Source organism: Sturnus vulgaris, chromosome 26, assembly GCF_052056855.1.
Source record: "Sturnus vulgaris isolate bStuVul1 chromosome 26, bStuVul1.hap1, whole genome shotgun sequence".
NCBI classification, from domain to species: domain Eukaryota; kingdom Metazoa; phylum Chordata; class Aves; order Passeriformes; family Sturnidae; genus Sturnus; species Sturnus vulgaris.
Window position 1 is genome coordinate 5,150,411 of NC_142268.1, and position 18,813 is coordinate 5,169,223.

Below are 18,813 nucleotides of genomic sequence, written 5' to 3' on the forward strand. Positions count from 1 at the left end.
AGCCATCCCCAAGAGTCACATCATGTGCCCCAGAGCATTGTCCAAATGTTCCTGGAGCTCTGGCAAGTTTGGTGCTGTGACCATTCCCTGGGGAGCCTGGGCAGTGCCTGATCACCATCTGGGGAAAGAACCTTTTTTTAGTCCCCAGCCTTCAACCTCCCTGACATGACTTCAGCCCATTCCCTCAGGTTCTGTCACTGTCACCAGAGAGGAGAGATCAGTGTCTGCCCCTCCTCTTCCTCTCACAAGGAAGGTATAACTGCAATGAGGTCTCTCTTCAGTCTCCTGCAGAGAACAGGACCAAGTGACCTCAGCTGCTCCTCAAATGGATTCCCCTCAAGCCCTTCACTGTCTTTGTTGCTCTTCTTTAGACACTCCAACAGCTTTGGGTCCTTCTGATCTTGTGGTGCCCAAGGTGTCCCCAGCACTGGAGGTGAGGCTGCCCCAGTGCAGAGCAGAGTGGGACAATCCCTCCCTGGGCCTGGTGGCCCTTTGGGCTGCCAGCAGTGACTCAGATCCAACTTGCCACCCACCAGGACCCCCAGGTCCCTTCCCACGGCGCTACTCTCCAGCCTCTCATTCCCAGCCTGTCCCTGCATCCAGGGCTGCCCCATCCCAGGGCAGGATCCAACACTTGCCCTTGTTGACCTTCATATGTTTGGTGACAGTACAGCCCTCTGATTTATTGAGGTCTCTGCAGTACTTCCGTGCCTTTCAGGGAGTCAGCAGCTCCTCCCAGTTTTGTACCATCTGTAAACATGCTCGGCGTCCCTTCCATCTGAGACATTTATGTTGAAGAGCACAGGATGGAGCCCTGCAGAACCACACTGGTGACTAGTGCCAGCCTGATGTCACCCTTTGTGCCTGTTGCTCACCCATCCCTTGATGTGTTTATCCAGCTGTGGGATGGACAGTTTGTCCATAAGGACCCTGGGAGAGACAGTATTGAAACCTTTACTGAAATTCAAAAAGATTACATCAACTGGCTTTCCTGGGTCAACGAGGTGGATCACCTTGTCATAAAAGGTATGACAAACAGGACTTTCCTCTCAGGAAGTTGTGCTGGCTGTGACCAGTGACTGTGTTGTCTTCCAGGTGTTTTTCAACACCTCCCAGAATAATCTCCATAATTTTACCAAGAACTGAAATGACACTGACAGGCCTGTAGTTTTTGGGATCCTCCTTCTTATTCTTGAAAATCAGGACAACATTCACCAGCTTTCAGTCAGCTGCAACCTCTTTGGGTCCCCAAGAATGCTCAAAAAAATCATCAAGAGATATATATAAAATATTTGCCTAAAAATAAAAATCACAGCTTGTAAGGCAGCATGGGAGAACAGGGGTTAACAGTGCCTTCAGCTGGCACAGTGTCCTTTGCCAAGTGCCAGCTGTCTGTGCCCTGCTGTGGGTGAGGAGCATCCACAGGGGTCTCCACTGGAATGGCTGATAAGCTGGGAACTGCTGCCTGGCTTCCTGCTCACTCCTTCCCTGAGCCAAGGGATCCTCAGCAGCAGCTGTACCCCAAGTGCAAGTTTCAAATGTTCCTTCCTGTTTCCTGGTCCCCTGCAGCCAGCGCTGAAAACTGGTTACGCTGAAAACCCATTTTTAAGTCAATGCAAAATTTACATTTTTGCAGCACACACTGGGTCTGTGACTTCAGCAGGTCAAAGCAAACAGATTTGCATCCTACAGTGGTGTTGGATGATGCCGTGGGCACTTTTTGTGCAAGTTTTCTTCCCTATTATCTGGTGAAATAAGGATTTATATCAATAAATCTTGGAATAGGGACGCTGCTATTAAGGAAAAATAGTTCATTTCAAAAGGATTTCCAGAAGAAACAGCATTTAGCCAATAAATATTGGTAATATGTAACCTCAAAATACAAGCAGAGCAAACCAGTCCAAACCTGGATGCCGTTTTCCTGCACCTCCCCTGCTCCCACACCTGACCCCACCTTCCCATCCTGATGTGCTAGTGCAGGAGGTGTGGAGAGCTGTGAAATTGGGGTTTGGCTGGGGAGGACAGGTTTGTTTCCAGCTCGAGCAGCTTCACTGGGCTCCAGGAGAGACGGAGCCCTCTGCCCTGGACCCACTGGGCTGAGGCTCACTCAGTATGTGCAAGGTGTGTGGTTCAGCCATGGCTGAGCATCCCCTTTTCCCTTTGCTAATCAGGGCACTCACCTGTTCACACCCCATCCCTCATGTGCTCACTAAAGAAAAAGGTTGTGATTTCCTAGTGACATTTTAATTCCTTTTTAGTCTGTGTGCACTGACCAGTGTAATACAAAGTGTTTTACTCCTGGTCTGCAAACACCAGTTTGAGGTGACAGCACTGCTACTGCCAGACTGTCCCTTAAAAGTTTCCACCTTAGACGGAAGAAATCTCTCTCCCAGGCAGACTTCCCAGGAGTGAGCCATGTCTTTTTTGTCAGTGTTTTTGTGGTACTCAGTCCTGGTTTGGGCTCGGTATCCCACAATAAATGAGTGGTGACCCTTAGTGGATCCAGTGTTTCGCGGATGTCTCTGACAGTCCTGTTAATGTGTTGTTTGTCCAGCTCTCCAGCTGCCCATCCCAGGGGATCAGCTCCCTCCCCCGCAGCTCCCAGGGCTCTCCAGACAGTCCTCCATGCCTGATTCACTAAGGAGCAGGAAGATGAGTGCTTGGGGCAGGGGGAGGGTCAGGTACTGGTGACTGGAGCTATGGTTTTACACAAGTTTTAAAAGACCTGCTTTTGGCTTCTGAGAAAATCCCTCACCTCATCCTCCCCTGGCCTGACCAGTGGTTTGTGCAGGTGAGACAGATGGAAATTCTCCAGCAGTGCTGGATACCCCAGGGCAGAGGAAGGGCCAGAGCTCAGCCAGGGAAGGAGCTGTGGCAGTGCCCACCCGGCTACCCCAGCAGCACCTGAGAATGGTTCTGGCTGCTCACAGCCCAGCTGCTCTTTCAGCTACCTCTGAGATCTGCTCTCAGAGGTGCAGAGCTTGGAGACCTGCTTCTGCCTCTTTGAGCAAGGCTGGCAGGGTGTCATTCCCACTGATGTGCCATGTGTCACTCTTAGGAGGGACTCAGCAGAGCCTGTGCATTTGGAGACATGGCTGTAGTGCTGTCCTGACCCCAGGAGAGCTGACATTGCATAAAGTCCCATCTCCACCAGGATAAAAGACCCTGGAGAAGGGTGGAAACTCTGTGGGTGCTGCACGTATGTGTCCTGTGAGGGATCACCTGTAGCTAAGACAAATCTTGTTATCATTTGTCCCATTGTTATCAGCACCGTGGTACTGCTGGTGCAGCGTCCTCCAGGCAGGCAGGGTGAGAGAGAGGAGTAAAAGCTGAACAGTTCCAGGTGAGGGGAGGTTTGTGTCGGGAGGTGATGCTGGAGGTTGTTCCCTGTGCTGTGTTTTTATGCAGGCGTGTCCCCTGGCCCTGTCCTGTGCCACTGCAGGTGAGAGCCCCGAGTTCCTGTCCCAGGGGTTCCCTGTCCCCAGGGGTCCCTGCCCCAGGGGTTCCTGTCCCAGTGGTCCCTGCCCCAGGGGATCCTGCTGGGAGCCGACCTGGCTGCACCTGGAGCAGTTCCTGCTCCTCGAAGGCCTTGGGGAGGTGGAGGTGCTCGAGGGCTGCCACTGCAGCACCTGTCCCGAGGAATGTCTTTGGCTCCTTGCCCTGTAAACTTTCTTTCCAAACTCTCCCTGGGACATGATCAACAAGGAGAAATGCTCTGACCCAACCTACAGTGCACTTATGAATAAGGGAGGGCTCCTCTCCCTCCCCCGCTCCCTCCTCTGGGAATATGGGAATGAGTGCTCTTGTGTGACCAGCACCAATGTCCAAGCTCAAGGCTCCCAGTCTGCTGAGCTAAGCCTCTGCCTTTGGGAATATTGGGATTGCGTTTTGGGGTTGAGTTTCCTGTTGCTGGCCCTTTACCACATAGGTCTGTAAGCACAGTAGTAATTCTCTACTGAGTTCGTGGCTGAGGATGGGAAGCACCTCAATGTACAGGGAAATGTCTCCTAGCCAGAGGGCAGGGAGTCAGAGTAACCCAGGCTGGGAGGGACCTCGGGGGTCTCTGCTCCAGCCCTCCCAATCAAAGCAAGGAAGCCAACCTGATGATAAAAGCTCTGCTGGAAACAGAGCCCTGGAAAATGCAGTTTCTTTACTGACAGTCTGAAATGCCAGTGAACTACACTGATGGTTTTAAAATCACTTGGACGTGGAGACTCCAAACCGAATCATTCCAGATGGGTCAAAACCTCCCATTGGGACAGAGCTGAACTCATTCATTGTGAACTGGTGAGCTGTTTTATGAGTTCACTCATAAAATAACCCAAGACACGTCAGTGGAGATGAACTGGTTTTATCAGAATTGAAAGTGGCGTTGAAATGATTTAGCACAACTGTTTGACAAATTCCATTGTCCTGGAATTTGCTGGTGTAAATTTTTTGGCATTTCTAAAGCCCAATCCGTTCAAAGCTGCCGGCAGTTGCTGAGGCACCGCCGCTAGAGAGGGACAGAGACCGCGGGAGCGCCGAGGAGAGCCCGGAGAACGGCGCAGGGGAAAGGAATTCATCCCACGATGCTGGGAGCCGGGGTGGGCGGCCGAGCCTCCGAGGGCTCTGCCTAAGGCTGGGTCCCCTCCTGGGGCGGCAGCAGCAGCAGCTGATTATCCAGCTGCAAGGGGAAAAGGCAATTAGGCAGCGTGAAGTGCTTTCTTCCAGAGCTGGGAGAATCAGCATTTACTTCCCAGACGTGTTAGTGGAAGGTGCTGGACGATTCTGTTGCCCCGGGGAGGGGAATTCACGGAGCAGGGAGGGAGAATCTCAGTCATGGTAATAGCCCAGGGCTGGCAAATGTGGACTCGCCCCCATCTTCGCCTCTGCCCTAGGGCAGGTCTCTGCACTTTCCTTCTCGATCTTCCCCCATAAAGTCAGGTTGATACTTTCAGTGTCATGGTAAAGACTTGGAAACGTCAGAGGAATGAGGCGGGGGGGGGGGGGGGGGGGGGGGTGAGGGGGACGTGGCTGGAGAAGTATGTTAAAATCTCACCCAGAAATATTGACTTCCAGAAATCCGTTGTCATTTTGTGCCCTACTCTTAAGGCATCCCAGAGATATTTGCTTTCAGAAATCACTTTTCCTTCCCCTGGAAACAGCTCCATCTTGGAACAAAGAAATCTCCTCCTGAAGTAGTAGGGAGAGGGCAAGAAACTCTCAAAACCCTTGAAAAGCCAGGAGCCAAACACAAATCCCGAAGGATCCACACCCAAAGGGCAGGACCAGGTTCTAGATAGAGCCCAAACCCACTTGGCCATCAGCTCAGCCATCCTTCTCCCCCTCCTCTAGCTCATGCAATGGAAATTTTTAATCCTAATTTACTTGGTGAGGGGAGAAAAGCCAGGAGATTTAGCACAGAAACAACGTAGTTTCTCTCTGTCCAGATCATCATCTCAGACTGAGTCATGCAGGACAGTCTGTGCCTCTGCCCTTCCAAGTAGATGTTGCAGCTGGAGGATCCTTGTCCCTTCTCTCCAGCTGCTGAACCCCTGCCTGCACCATCAGGACCTGCCAAGGTGGCATGTCCTGGTGTGGTGGTGACACAGCAGCAGGGATGTGGCTGTTGGTGTGCCCATGCAGAGCCTCCCTTCCCTTCCCTTCCCTTCCCTTCCCTTCCCTTCCCTTCCCTTCCCTTCCCTTCCCTTCCCTTCCCTTCCCTTCCCTTCCCTTCCCTTCCCTTCCCTTCCCTTCCCTTCCCTTCCCTTCCCTTCCCTTCCCTTCCCTTCCCTTTTTCCCCACCCCACAGTGGCAGATCCCACAGCTGGTGCTCCTGTGGGGACCCTGGAGCAGATCAAACCCTTTGGAGGTGCCTGGGGATGTATCTCCAGGAGAGCCCCTAACACGGGCTTCAGCATCTGAGAGGCCCATTCAGGGCACAGTCCCTGGCAAATCCAGAGGGAAATGCTGAATGAGTAAATGCTAAATCACATTCCCCCATTCCTGTGTGAGAGTGTGGCTCCAGGAAAAGTGCTGCCATCAATATTTTGTGTTCAAATACAGTTTTTCTCAGAGATAACATGCCAGAACTGGGGCTTTCACAGGGTCAGGGACAGCAGTCACAACTTGGACCCCTAATAACCTCCCTTTCCTCATGGTCTGAAACTGCGATGGAGGAACAAAACCTACCACTAAGGCCCTGAGCTGGTGAAGGAATGACCCTCAAACTCCCAGCTGGGACTCTGACAAAGAGAACAGCCTTTTCCAGTGGGTGCTGGGTGCCAAAAGCTGGATAGTCTGTGCTGCTGCTGCAAGAACCTCGGGTGCAGCTCCAGGTTAATTTTCCTTCTTCTTTCCTTCTTCTTTCCTTCCAAATGGACTTTTCTGTGTACCCACAAAGTTCAGCACTGCTCTGGTCAAAAACCCCACATGGTGACGAGGTGATTCAGACACTGAAGAACTGCGAAATGAAGGAAAAATGCTATCGTGCCTCCCAGGTGGAATATTTTTATGAAATTGTCCGGAGCTCTGCAGGACACAGGGAGGAACAGCTCAGGTAGGTTTCCAGGGGGATTGGCTCCTCTCTGGTGGGTTCAGCTGGGCCCTCATGCGGCGTTTGAGCTCTGGGTGAGTGCTCTAACATCAGCAGCTTCACACTAGCATCAAACTAGAGTGGTAAAAACCTCACATTTGTATTCTCTCATGCTATAAAATGTCTTTTGCTGTCACTAATTTGCGCATACATCAGGGCCATAAAAGAACAAATGGCTTTTTCTTTGGAGTGAGGATTACTTTTAAAAAGTAATTAAGGAACAGTGATATTTATTTTTTCAATATTTAGTTGTTAGGTATGTCTTCAGTTCAACAGACTCCTACTGTTTAGTTGAGTATACCTTTGGACCTCTGACTCCAAAACCACTGCAATGCCCCCAAAATACTTCTTACCAGCTGTGCCTTGCTGCTGCCCTTCTTTGGGGATGGATGCTGAATGTGAGGCTGGAGGGAGGGTGGAGGATCCTGGGGTGTCCCTGCTGAGGTGCTGCAGGGCATTTTTGTGTCTTTGTTTTGCAAATCTTTGCAGGAAATCGATGTGGGAAGGTGCTTGGGCAGCTGCTCCTCGGGGGATCCCTGCTTGCTTAGGTAAGCACAGCTGCCAGGCTCCATCCGCCCTCCCTCCCGCACATCCGCACCCCGCGCCAGGTGGGAGCTGCCCCTGCTCCTCTCACCCAACTCATCTGCGGCTCCCGGGATGGGGGGACACGGAACAGGGTTTGGGGAGCACCCCCAGCTCACCCACCATGCTGAGCTGTGCCGGAGGGAGAGCCCGACCTGCAGTGATGGGGCTGAATTGGGCAGGTGGTTACAGAGCCTGTGGTGTCCCAGGACAGCAGACACGGATCCTGACAGTGGCTTCTGCAGCCTGGAATGTGCCACTCCTGTCCCTCACCTGCTGGCAAAGCTGTGGGGCAGGAAGAGTAGGGGGTTGCTGAGGCAAGATGTGTCCAGGCAAGTTGTTTCAGCCTGAAGGGGCAGGACTATGTGTTGATTGTAGACATAAAAATATGGGCCCCCAGCACAGGAATGACATGGACAAGTTGGAGCAAGTCCAGAGGAGGCCATGGAGATACTCCAAGGGCTGGAGCCCCTCTGCTCTGAAGCCAGGCTGGGAGAGCTGGGGGTGCTCACCTGGAGAAGAGAAGGCTCCAGGGAGAGCTGAGAGCCCCTTGCAGGGCCTAAAGGGGCTCCAGGAGAGCTGGAGAGGGACTGGGGCAAGGGATGGAGGGACAGGACACAGGGAATGGCTTCCACTGCCAGAGGGCAGGAATGGATGGGACATTGGGAAGAAATTCTTGGCTGGGAGGGTGGGCAGGCCCTAGCACAGGGTACCCAGAGCAGCTGTGGCTGCCCCTGGATCCCTGGTAGTGTCCAAGGCCAGGCTGGATGGGGCTTGGAGCAGCCTGGGATAGTGGAAGGTGTCCCTGCCCATGGCAGGAGTTGGGATGAGATGAGCTTTAAGGTACCTTCCAACCCAAACCATTCTGGGATTCTTTGCAGAGAAGCAAATCAAACCATGCAGGAAGAAAGACCTGCTCTGCTCAGGCAGAGCGGGGGTGATAGTTCACAAGCTACTCCAAGAATAAGAAACAGATGCTGCAGGGAAAAATCTGCCTCCCTTCTCCCCCATCCTACTCTACCCTTTTCCCGAGTGTGGACAGAAGGCCCAGGACATGGGGGACTGGGGATATACTGGGGATGTACTGTTTTTCCTCTAACTGCAGGGAATCACAGATGGAGAGGAATGCCTGGTTTGGGCACAGGCTGTCCCGAGACGCTGTGCCACTCACGGCTGTGACACGCACAGGTTCCGGAGCCGCAGGGACCAAGTCCGCAGCGTCGCTGCCATCCGGGAGTGCGAGTGCCGGGGATAGCGGGGCTGGAAGCTGCGGGTGGGGCTCCTGCAGCCCCGCCAGACTGTCTGTAAGATATGTAAATGAGAGAAGGTTATTTTTTGAATAAACTCTACTTTAACCAGCGGGTATAAATGAACCCTCTACAAAATGTTTTGCAGCTTGTAAAATAAACATCATGGGCAATTTGCAGGTCCTTGGGGCTCCGCTGTGCAGCTCCAAGACCCCTCTGCATCCAGCATCCCAGGAGGATGCAGCCGTCTGGCACGGGTTGGGGGTGCACGGGTTGGCCGCTCTCGGTTACAAACTGTGGAGCCGGACACAGGAGAGGAACCAGGAGCTGGGCATTTTGGGGCAGAGCTGTCTCCTCTGCAGGCACCCCCAGATGCTGCTGGTGAGCTGGGAAGAGAAGGGAAAGGATCCTGGGGATACAGATCGCTTCCTCTCTCCATGAACTCCAGCCTGTCGGTGCCGCCGTACCTGCTCTGCATAATTAACAGCCCTTTGGCTTGGAATAAACTGTGGGCACTGCTGGACATTAGCCTTCACCTTGTCTCCCATCAGATGGTCCTAGCAGGTCTTCAGCCGGTTGACGAATTAGTTAATTAATGCTAATTTTTTCCGTTCACTCCCATTGCAGCTGTACAGAGTGGCATGTCCACCTGCACCAGCTTGGTTTCTCTGTGATTGAGGAACCAGACCTAGTGGCTTTTATCCCACTAGCCAGGTATTTAATTAAGTTCAACCATTCAGGAATTAGCAGCAAATGCCTTTTAATTCCAAGGAAGCAAGTAGCCTTTTTTTTTTTTTTTTTTTTTTTTTTTTTTTTTTTTTTAAACAAACAAAAAACCCTACCAAACGAACAAAAAGAACAAAACAAAAAGAAAGCTGGATTAGGGTGCTGCTGCTGCTGCGGTGTGACCCCACAGCCCGTGTCCTCTGCTGGAACCTGCTCTGCCCCTGGCCCCGGCAGGACACAGAGCCTGGGCTGTCCCCCGAGAGAGGGGACCCCGGGCACTGCACCCTGCACACCTGTCAGGGCCATGGTATGGGGACACCAGGGGGACACTGAGCCCCCGCCACGATCCTCACTCTCAGCAGCGGCTGCGGGAGGGGCCGAGCTCTGCGGCAGGACCGGGATGGGAAGGGGATGCTCATCTTGATGGGTTGCATTCCTCCACACAAAGGTCCTCCGATTTGTCCCATTAGTGCCATCATTAAAATCCAGTTAGTCTCCTACGGAGAACAAATGCAGCCCAGCCAAGACCCTGGCAAAGGGCTGGTGGCCCCAGACCTCCGTTTCCCTGCCAGGCCTGGGAGTGCCTGGTGAGCCGCCCTCACTCCCGCTTGTGTACTGGGGCTAATTGATGCAGGGGGCCCAGGAGCCGGGCTTCTCACCTTGTTAGCATGGCAATTAGCTCTCTTTACCCTCTTGATTGCTCCCGTGCATATTTCACTCCAGTCCAGCCTTCCAGTGAGTTATAAATGCAGCACCAGGGAGGCCGGGGAAGTTGTGCAGGGACAGGGAGCGCAGAGCCATGCTGGGGACTGTCCTGCTGCTGCTGGCCCTGGCCAAGACAGCATGCCCGAGCCCAGCCAACGTGGCGAGCCGGCGGGCTGAGGCGCTGAAGAAACTCCTGGAAGTCTTTGGCATGGAAGACCCTCCGGCCCCCCCAACTCACTTCAAGCAGCCGCCCCAGTACATGGTGGATCTATTCAACACTGTCGCCAATGCGGATGGTGTCACCAAGAACCCCGACATCCTGGAGGGCAACACCGTCCGCAGCTTCCTGGATAAAAGTAAGGGGGACTCCTTGTGATGCTGGGCTGCGGCTGTGGGGAGGGGCTGAACGTGGCCGGTGGCGGTGCCGATCCTGGTTTTGCTCTTCTCAGCGCACTCTTCTCTCCAGCTCACAGTGAGGACATGCGGTTCCTGTTTGTCCTCTCCAGCGTGGCCAAGAGCGAGAAGATCCTGACTGCAGAGCTGCACCTCTTCCGCCTCTGGCCGAGGATCACAGACGGGCCCAAAAGACACCATTTCTGCCAGGTGAGGAGAGGGATGGGGATGGGGATGGGGATGGGGATGGGGATGGGGATGGGGATGGGGATGGGACTCTCCCTTAGCCTGTGCCCACGGATGCCACTGGCACACTGTGGTCAATTTGCCTGCAGTGAGAACACAGCCTAGTTCTAGGATCACATGAACAAATGTTTCATAGAGAATCACAATGATTTAACTGTGGCTGATCCTTAAATATCCTTATATCCTTAAATTTTGAATATCGTTACGGCTTGTGCAAACATCAGCAATGGCACACCAAGGTTGTTACAGATCCATGCTAAAAATCCCCCATCTTCCCCCCCCACCTCTGTCCAGGGTCAACCCCTCGGGCAGAATACTCCGGGGTGACCACCATTTGCCTTCCCAGGTCAGTGTGTACCAGGTGCTGGAGAAAGACAAGCCAGACACCCCTGGAGGGAAGAAGCTGCTGGCAGCACGGCTTGTCTCACTGCAAACCTCGGGCTGGGAGGTCTTTGCCATCACGCCGGCTGTGAGTCACTTTTCCTCTGTTTTAGGCAGCAGGGAATCCTAGGGTTCACATGTAGGAGGTTTTTTAACCCGTTTCACCCCCAGCAGCCTTTCAGGTGCCAGTGTAGTTTCCTGGATGCATCCCAGTGACATGGGAGGATACATCCTTTGGGAGAGGGAGGAAAAAGTCCTGCTAAGAGCCCTGGGGGCTGCTTCATCCTTCCCTGAACCTGTCTCAGTGCTCTGCAGGGAGTGCTGGTTCTGGCTCCTGCCACAGTGTCCCCTGTGCTACGGCCCTGGAGCAACCCCTTCCCATGGCACACAGAGTGTGGCCTCAAGGAGTCCCGGTTCATGATGTCCTGCTGCTGGCCTGGGACTTGCCTGTGGGGACACCAGGGCAGTGCCTTTCCCGGTCCATGGTGACACTGGTCTGGTTCCCCAGGTTCGCGACTGGACCGAAGATGAAAGCAGCAACCAGGGTTTGCTGGTGACAGTCCAGGGCCCGGGGGGGAGCCCGCTGGACTCCCCACCACTGCAGTTTGCATCTGGCCGTGGCCACCATGAGAGCAAGAAGCCCATGCTGGTCCTTTTCACAGACGATGGGCGCCGTGGAGCATCGCTGCCCACAGCCGGCTTCCCAGGTGGGTCCCACGCCTGGCACGACTCCCTTGGTGCCAACATCCCTTTCCTAGGGGGTGCTTCCCACATGTGGGCTCTTCAAATCCAAACCTCTTTCCCTGGCTGGAGGGAGAGGCTCTTTCCTTCCTGGTGTAGCCCTCTCAAGGGTGTTGCCTGCTTGCAGATGTGAAGCTGGATTTAAGTTTGGCTGTGAGACAGGCTGTCACCTCCTAGTGGCTCTGTCTGGTCTGTGACCGGCTGTGACCAGAGGGTTGCAGACAAAACTTGTGGGGAGAGGTGGCCCGGGGGGGAGTTGCAGTATTTTCTCCCTCCACCCAGGCTCATGTAGTGGCCAATGGCATTGAATGCTCCTTTCTGACAGATTTAAAGCCACAGGCTCCCAATCTCCCTGCCAAGATGCCGGTGCCCAAGCTGGGCAGGTCACGCAGTGCACGCTCGCTGGACCGGCTCCGGCCCTGCCAGAGGCATCCCCTGTCCGTGGACTTTGAGGAGATTGGCTGGTCTGGCTGGATCATCTCACCACGGGGGTACAATGCTTTCCACTGCAAAGGCTCCTGCCCCTTCCCTCTGGGCGAGAACATGCGGCCGACGAACCACGCCACGGTGCAGTCCATCATCAACGCCCTGAAGCTGAGCGAGGGTGTCAGCACCCCTTGCTGTGTGCCCGACAAGCTCTTCTCCATCAATCTCCTCTACTTCGATGATGATGAGAACGTGGTCCTCAAGCAGTACGATGACATGGTGGCTGCGAGCTGTGGCTGCCACTGAGGCAGGAGGAGCAGGGGGCTGGAAACACTGCTTCAGTGAGGCTGCACCCGCTCCCTCCTGAGCATCAGTGGGGTCTCTGTCCCACAGACCCTCTAAAAGAGACTGGGACGGGCAAAGCAAAGTGGTGCTGGGTCTGTCCTGGATGGTGTCACCCCCTGACAGGGCCAGCCCAAGAAGGCTCAGGGCCAAGCTCTGATTAAATCAACCCGAATGAGCCCGTGTGAACCAGCAGCCCCAGGGCAGCAGCTCCATTTTGGGGTGCCCTGTGCGGGGGCATGGGTGTCCCTGCCCATGTAGAGGCTCCTGCAGGCTGTACTATATGTATATAGCAAGAGCACTAATATATGACAGAAAGCGCCTGTACAGTGTCTTGTATATGTCTATACATTCCTGCATTGCTGTGACTTGTAAAATTAATTCAGAGCAACTATTTAAAAGTGTCATTCTCCAAAGACTGCCTGTGAACTCTGAACTGCTGCCAGGAATAGGGCAAGCAGACATCTCACAGGCACAGGGAAGGGGGTGCACACAGAGGGATGAAGATCCAGCTGCAGCACAGTCTCCAGGGGCAAGGGGACGAGGTTGGTGTGCCCAGTGAATGATCTCAGGATCCATCAGCCTGCAGCTGGGGGTGCAGGGAGATGAGCAGGCGATGGGGTGCTTGGGGGAATGTGATGACAGGATCTGGAGCTGATGCTGCTGGGGCGGGTGGGTGGCTGTCATGATTTAACCCCAGATGGCAACTAAGCACCAAACAGCCACTGGCCTCCCCCTCCACCCTGGTAGAATGGGGAGGAGAATCAGAAGAAAAGGTAAAACCTGTGGGTTGAGATAAGGAAAGTTCCATAATGGAAATAAAATAAGGTAATATTTAATAATACTTGTAATTTCATTTGTAATGAAAAGGGAGACACCAAAAGGAGGGAGTCATAAACCCCAAGACAGACAAGTGATGCCCACTACCCAATTGCTCAGCACCCACTGATCTGTACCCAGCCTGTCTCCTAGCAGCAATCAGCTGCTGAGAGATCAGTGTGTGATCAGGATTATTCTCACCCTGAATCTAAAATACAGCATTGTACCAGCCATTGGGAAGAAAATTAAGTCTATAGCAGCTGAAACCCTGGCAGAGGAAACTACTGTGCCCAGAGAAAATGTTCCTCATGGAAGAGAAAGGGGTTGGGAACAGGAGCTACCCAACGTGGTGGGGTCAGGTCAGTGCTGGAGAGGTGTACAGAGGGCAGGTGTCAATGTGGATTACTGGGGAGTGGGTGTAGGTGTTGGTGGTCGGGGCAGGGGTCCTCCCACACCTGCTGGCACAGCCCCCTTGTCCTCTGCAGTCCAGCTCTCAGTGGCAGTGTGACTGTCCCTGCCAGAGCACTCAGCTCCTCCAAGTCTCTGTCCAAGCTTCCAACATCAGCAGCTTAGCCACAGTCCCAGGCTGATACCAGGAGTCTCCTGACACCTCTGCATCTCCAAGCCCAGCTCACAAGTGAGCGAATTGCACCCTGGTCTGGCTGGCACCAGTTTCTTCCCCCTGCTCACCTGGAAGCAGCACTAGCAGCTGTTGGCCCTGCCCAACACCAACCTTCCCTGTAGCCCGAGGTCCCTCTTTCCATCTCACCCAAGGGAAGGGTGCATCCCCCCAGGAAGCCCATTGACTGGACATCGTCCCACACCAGAGGGCAAATCCTTCCCCTGTGCCTCCCAGCCGTGTCCCCCACTGCCTCCCATGATGTGAACACAGGGCAGAGCCAAATGGTGTGTCCTGATATACATGTCTCAGCTCCAGGTCTAATGCACCCAGGCCAAAGCACCTCATTCCAAAACTAATGAATCCATGGGCAGGCTCATCTGCATCCCTGAGAGCCCTGTTCTTGCACTGATGGACTTGTGAGCCCTGGGGAGATGTCCCCACCCAAATGATGAGCAGTTTACTGAATCACACACAGTGGCTGGACAAGAATCCATGACAATGAAGGTTTGGGCCTTGTTTATTAAATACCTGTTCCTGGGGGTGCCCTGGCTACAAGCTCTATATGCCTATAGTGCCTCTGCATCCCATCACAGCAGCATCCCGAGTCAGGGCTGTGCCCCAAACTCCAGGGAAGTGGGAAGAAGAGCAGATTCGGCTGGAAGGATGCATGGCTGTAGCCTTTCGTCTGGGCCTTCACCCAAATCCCCACACTGGACTAGGACTGGCTGCTTGGCTGGGAAGGAGTCACAGGGCAGGGGGAGCTGTGTGTGTCCTACTCAGTGGGGAGCAGAGCAGCACCTGCACGTGTGTCACACTGGGCTGCCTGTCTCAGACAGGCGACAGTTCAGTCCCATCCCACACTCCCCATGATGTCAGGGTGCCCCTTGCCTCAGCCCATGGCAGACAAACATCCTGCCCTGGCTGTACAGTTCCCAGGCCCCCTCTGGCTGACTTCTCTGTGGGACAGCAATGTCTGGCACACAGCAGTCAGGGAAGTCCCAGCTGGCAGCAGCCCCTGTGCAACAGCAGAGCCCTGGCACTGTTGTGACTCTGCCCATAGCTTGGAGCCCCCCTGGGGGACAGGACCAACTGGGACAATGGCCAGGACAGGGGATGTCTGGGGGACGGGGAGCCTGTGGTCAGCGGTAATAGCGGGGGTCAGCTCTCCAGCACTCTGAGAACTTCCGCAGGACTCGCTCCTTCAAGCGGATCCTCCTGGAAAGCTGCAGTGACTGGCTCATCTCATGGGCCTTCAGCTTGGCATAGTAGTCAGAAAATTTGTTGTAGAGGATGGAGATGGGCATTCCATTGAGGATGATGCCGAAGGAGATGCAGACAAATGCCACCATCCTGCCGAGTATTGTGTCAGGCACAGTGTCTCCGTAGCCCACAGTGGAGAGGCTGACCTGTGCAGGGACAGAAAAGGATAAAATCCCACGGGAACAAGCCCAGCAGACCCTGCTGACTGGTGCTAGAACTCACTCCCTCCTGCCCCTCTGTGGAGCCACCCTTCTGTGACCAGCGCCAGACCCTGACCTTGAGGGCAGCCAGCTGAACTGTCCCCTCTCCAGAGCCTGCACGACCAGGGCTCCACTGTTCCCAGCAGGTGTGGAGAGCTGAAGGAAAGAGCTGGCTGTCTAAGCCCCAGAAGCACAGATCAGAGGCCAGATCCTGCTCCCTTATTGCTTTGTGTGTGTCTCTTCAAAGGCTGCTGGACACCCATGAGCTGAGCCTTCCTCAGCAGTCGATGTCTGCTGGAGCTTCCTTCCCCTTCAGAGCTGTGGCTCCAGAGCTTCCTGGCTGTGAGCTGCCTGGTGCCAGACAAACAAAGCTTCCTGGAGCCTCCCTCCAGGGGAAACAGAGGCATTGCCTGGGAATGAACCATGTTTAGTAAATGGGGAGCGGGGCTAGCAGGGAGATGTGCTCCCAGAACCAGGCTCAGCCTGGGATGTTGAAACACTTGAACCTGTTGATGTTGCTGAGTGATTTTGCCCTTCCTCGAGGAGGGATGAATTTGAAACAGACAGCTTTTCGTGGCCAAAGGGGATTATAAGAGCAGAAGTGATCTATGGAATCATTTAATCTGTAAATCAAAATATCCTCAATAACCTGCGGCTCTCAAGTGCTTTAGCTGCTCCCCATCTCAGAGGTAATCCCAGATTTATTATACTGCTCAGCTCTGCAGAGCTGCTGGCTCGTGGCACAAGCAAGGCAGCAAATGGGCAACACACTCCAGTCTGTGTCCACCCTCCTGACACAGACTGAGGCACAGTGTGGCTATGGGTCCCATATCCAGCCCTAGGTTCCCCATTTCCAACCCACAAGCTCTTGTGTCTCTCGAGCTCAGCAGGGCTGCAATGCTGCCCAGGCCTCAGGCTGTCCAGGGTGGCTGTCCCCATGCCCACAGGCTGCATCCACTCAACACTTGGGTCCCTTGACAGATAAAACTGAGTTACATCCCCCTTGCTCAAGTCAGGCCTGGAGGTTCCCAAACCACCACCTCTGTCCCACCATCCCACCTCAGCATCAGCTTTTGAGCCTCTGAGCTTAGTCTAAACCTCTGATTTCTTTTCTCAGAGCAAGCAGGGCTCTGGGTTTCCCACCATTACTGAGCTGGTGGGAAGGCTAGGCTCTTCCTGCCTCCTGGCCATCAGCAGTGGTGAACACCTGAGCACCAGGGCAGCCCCTACCCACGGAGCCTCCCACAGCCCCTCTGGAAGAAGCTGCTCACACCTTACCGCTGCCCACCACCACGCGCAGGGGATACTGGTGAAGTCGGTGCCGGGGACATCATGTTCCACCGAGTGTATGAGAGCAGAGAAGGTGAAGACGCCCATGGCAATGAAGAGAAGGAGGCAGCAAACCTGCTGGTAGCACTGGCGCATGGTGAAGCTGAAGGCCCGGAGGCCAGTGGAGTGACGTGCCAGCTTGAGGATGCGGAAGATCCTCATGAGCTTGATGAGCTTGAGGACTTTGCCCAGCTTGCTCACATTCTCCACCTTGTGCAGCTCCTCATGGTACTGCATGTCTCCATCGTCCAGATTTTCAAAGAGGATCTGGATGTAGAAGGGCAGGATGGCCACCAGGTCTATAGCATTAAACGCTGCCCGCAGAAAGTTCTTGAAGCTGGAGGAGGATATGAGCCGCATGAGGTACTCAGAGGTGAAGAAGATTGCACAGATCATCTCCATCTGCTCCATCCACATTTTCGCTGTCTTGTTTTTCATCTCCTCCACTGTGCTCAGTGTCATGCCCACAATGGAGATAAGCACAAAGAAGCTTGACATAACAGCAATGATCTTGGCTGGGACAGAAGAGTACGGGTTCTCAATGAGGTTCCAGACCATCTTCCGAAACCGACCCAGAAATTTGCCATCAAACTGCGTCCCTGACTCCATGGGCTCCAGTTCTGCCTCCAGCTCCTTCTCTATTTTCAGGTACTCACTGAGTTCATCTCGCTTTTCCTCGAACAGGATCCGGCAGCAGCGTTGGGAGTATTTCAGATGGACTCCCCAGTACTCGATTTCCTCCACAAAGTTGCTGGGGCACATCTCATCCATCACCCACAAGACTCCACTTCGGTAGAAGTGAAAAATGTAGTGGAAAATTGAAGGATCTCTATCAAAGAAGTACTCATTCTTCTGCACCAAGTAGTCATCACAGAGCTGCAGCCTCTTCACAGGATCTGTATAGAGGGCCAGCTTCCCAAGCCGAGTGATGGGATACTGGGCCAGTACCTTGTAAGCTATCTGGAACAATTTGCCACCCACGTTAATGTTGAGCAGGTACTTGTTCCTTTGAATGGGAGTCTCGCTCTTCTGGTTATCATCTGCCACGTTTTGCATGGAGTTCCATTGCCTTACCAGGCTGTCCTGTGCAAATGGGATGTAGGATTCCTCTTCCTCCGGGGTCCGGCAGCGGCCCCGGTGATCCCCTATCTTCAGGCTGGCCGAGAGGCTGGCTCGCCTGGCCCACTGTTGCCTCATGGTGCCCAGAGTTCCGAAGCAGTGCCTCCTGTTACGGGCCGCAGGACAGCAGCTCTGGCTTCATGGGAAGGATCCCACTGGGCACATACTGACCGGGATGAGTGCTGCAAGCTCGGGGCAGTGGAGTGGCTGCCCGAGGGGCACAGCTGTGTCCTGGTGCCACGTGGCACCTGCCGGGGTCCCAAAGCCGATTGCTGATCAGATTGGGGTTTGCATTGTAGCAGTCGGAGGCGGCCAACTGCCTGCTCCTTAAGACACTAATGGGATTGAGTCACTAGTCCTTTTATGTAAAGAACTATTTCTAGCTCTGCACTTCTCTTTTCCCTTATTCTGTTCTTATTAGCTGTTTGCATTTGCTGCATGCAGTTTCCTGGAAGGACATCCATGACAGCAAACTGGAAACAGCACAAACTTGCCTCGATTTACCCTTGGTTGATGGGACAGGAAGGCACAGACATGCAGGATTTATATTGGCTTTGTACCCCCACACCAGATGCTGCTCTTGGAACCAGCCCTTCGTTAAAGGCTAATGCAGCTGCCCCAGCTGTCAGCTGTCGCAGCCAGGGAAGGGAGATGGTCATGACCTCTCAGCTCATCCCTCAAGTCCCACAGTGCAGATTTAGAGGATGAGGTGAAGGAAGGACCTCCACCTCCACACAGTGTCCAAGAAGATCCCCTTAGGAACAGGCTGCCCCTGTGCCCCTGCCCTATGTCATCATATTAGCCTTCAGCCCCACGACTCACCCACGCAGGGGAAGAAACAGGGAACAGGATGCTGGAAATGCAAGTAGGCAGTAAAAGTTCCTCTGAACTACTGGAACTGAAAAGGAGGAAATAATCCTTTGGATTTGTGAGGAAAAGTGGAAGCAAAATTAAACAGGCTGATCTTTGAGGTCTTATCCTGGAATATGATCCTACTTCAACATGTAAAACATCACACTAATCTCCATGAACTGGTTTAATTAAATACAGAGATGTGGAGCTCAAAGATGATCCTGGCCTGAAAAGCAGCTCAGGCTC

General features: G+C 53.9%; 2 protein-coding genes and 1 long non-coding RNA gene across 3 annotated transcripts; 2 read left to right on the plus strand and 1 right to left on the minus strand.

Moving 5' to 3' along the window:
- Positions 1-5,020: 5,020 nt before the first annotated feature.
- On the plus strand, positions 5,021-9,171 carry LOC106857955 (uncharacterized). Its single transcript, XR_015808496.1, has 3 exons — positions 5,021-6,541; positions 7,067-7,125; positions 8,265-9,171. It is a non-coding gene; the product is annotated as an uncharacterized LOC106857955 (long non-coding RNA).
- A 760-nt stretch (positions 9,172-9,931) lies between these two features.
- LOC106857981 (bone morphogenetic protein 2-like) lies at positions 9,932-13,188 on the plus strand. The gene is made up of 5 exons (XM_014884362.2): positions 9,932-10,193; positions 10,304-10,440; positions 10,823-10,945; positions 11,366-11,564; positions 11,924-13,188. Exons 1-5 carry the CDS (start codon positions 9,932-9,934, stop codon positions 12,328-12,330), a joined length of 1,128 nt encoding a protein of 375 aa, XP_014739848.1. The 3' UTR covers positions 12,331-13,188.
- On the minus strand, positions 13,090-18,029 carry LOC106857980 (potassium voltage-gated channel subfamily V member 2-like). Its single transcript, XM_014884361.2, has 2 exons — positions 16,546-18,029; positions 13,090-15,213 (listed from the first exon to the last, which is right to left on the minus strand). Exons 1-2 carry the CDS (start codon positions 17,791-17,793, stop codon positions 14,947-14,949), a joined length of 1,515 nt encoding a protein of 504 aa, XP_014739847.1. The 5' UTR covers positions 17,794-18,029; the 3' UTR covers positions 13,090-14,946.
- Positions 18,030-18,813: the final 784 nt, after the last annotated feature.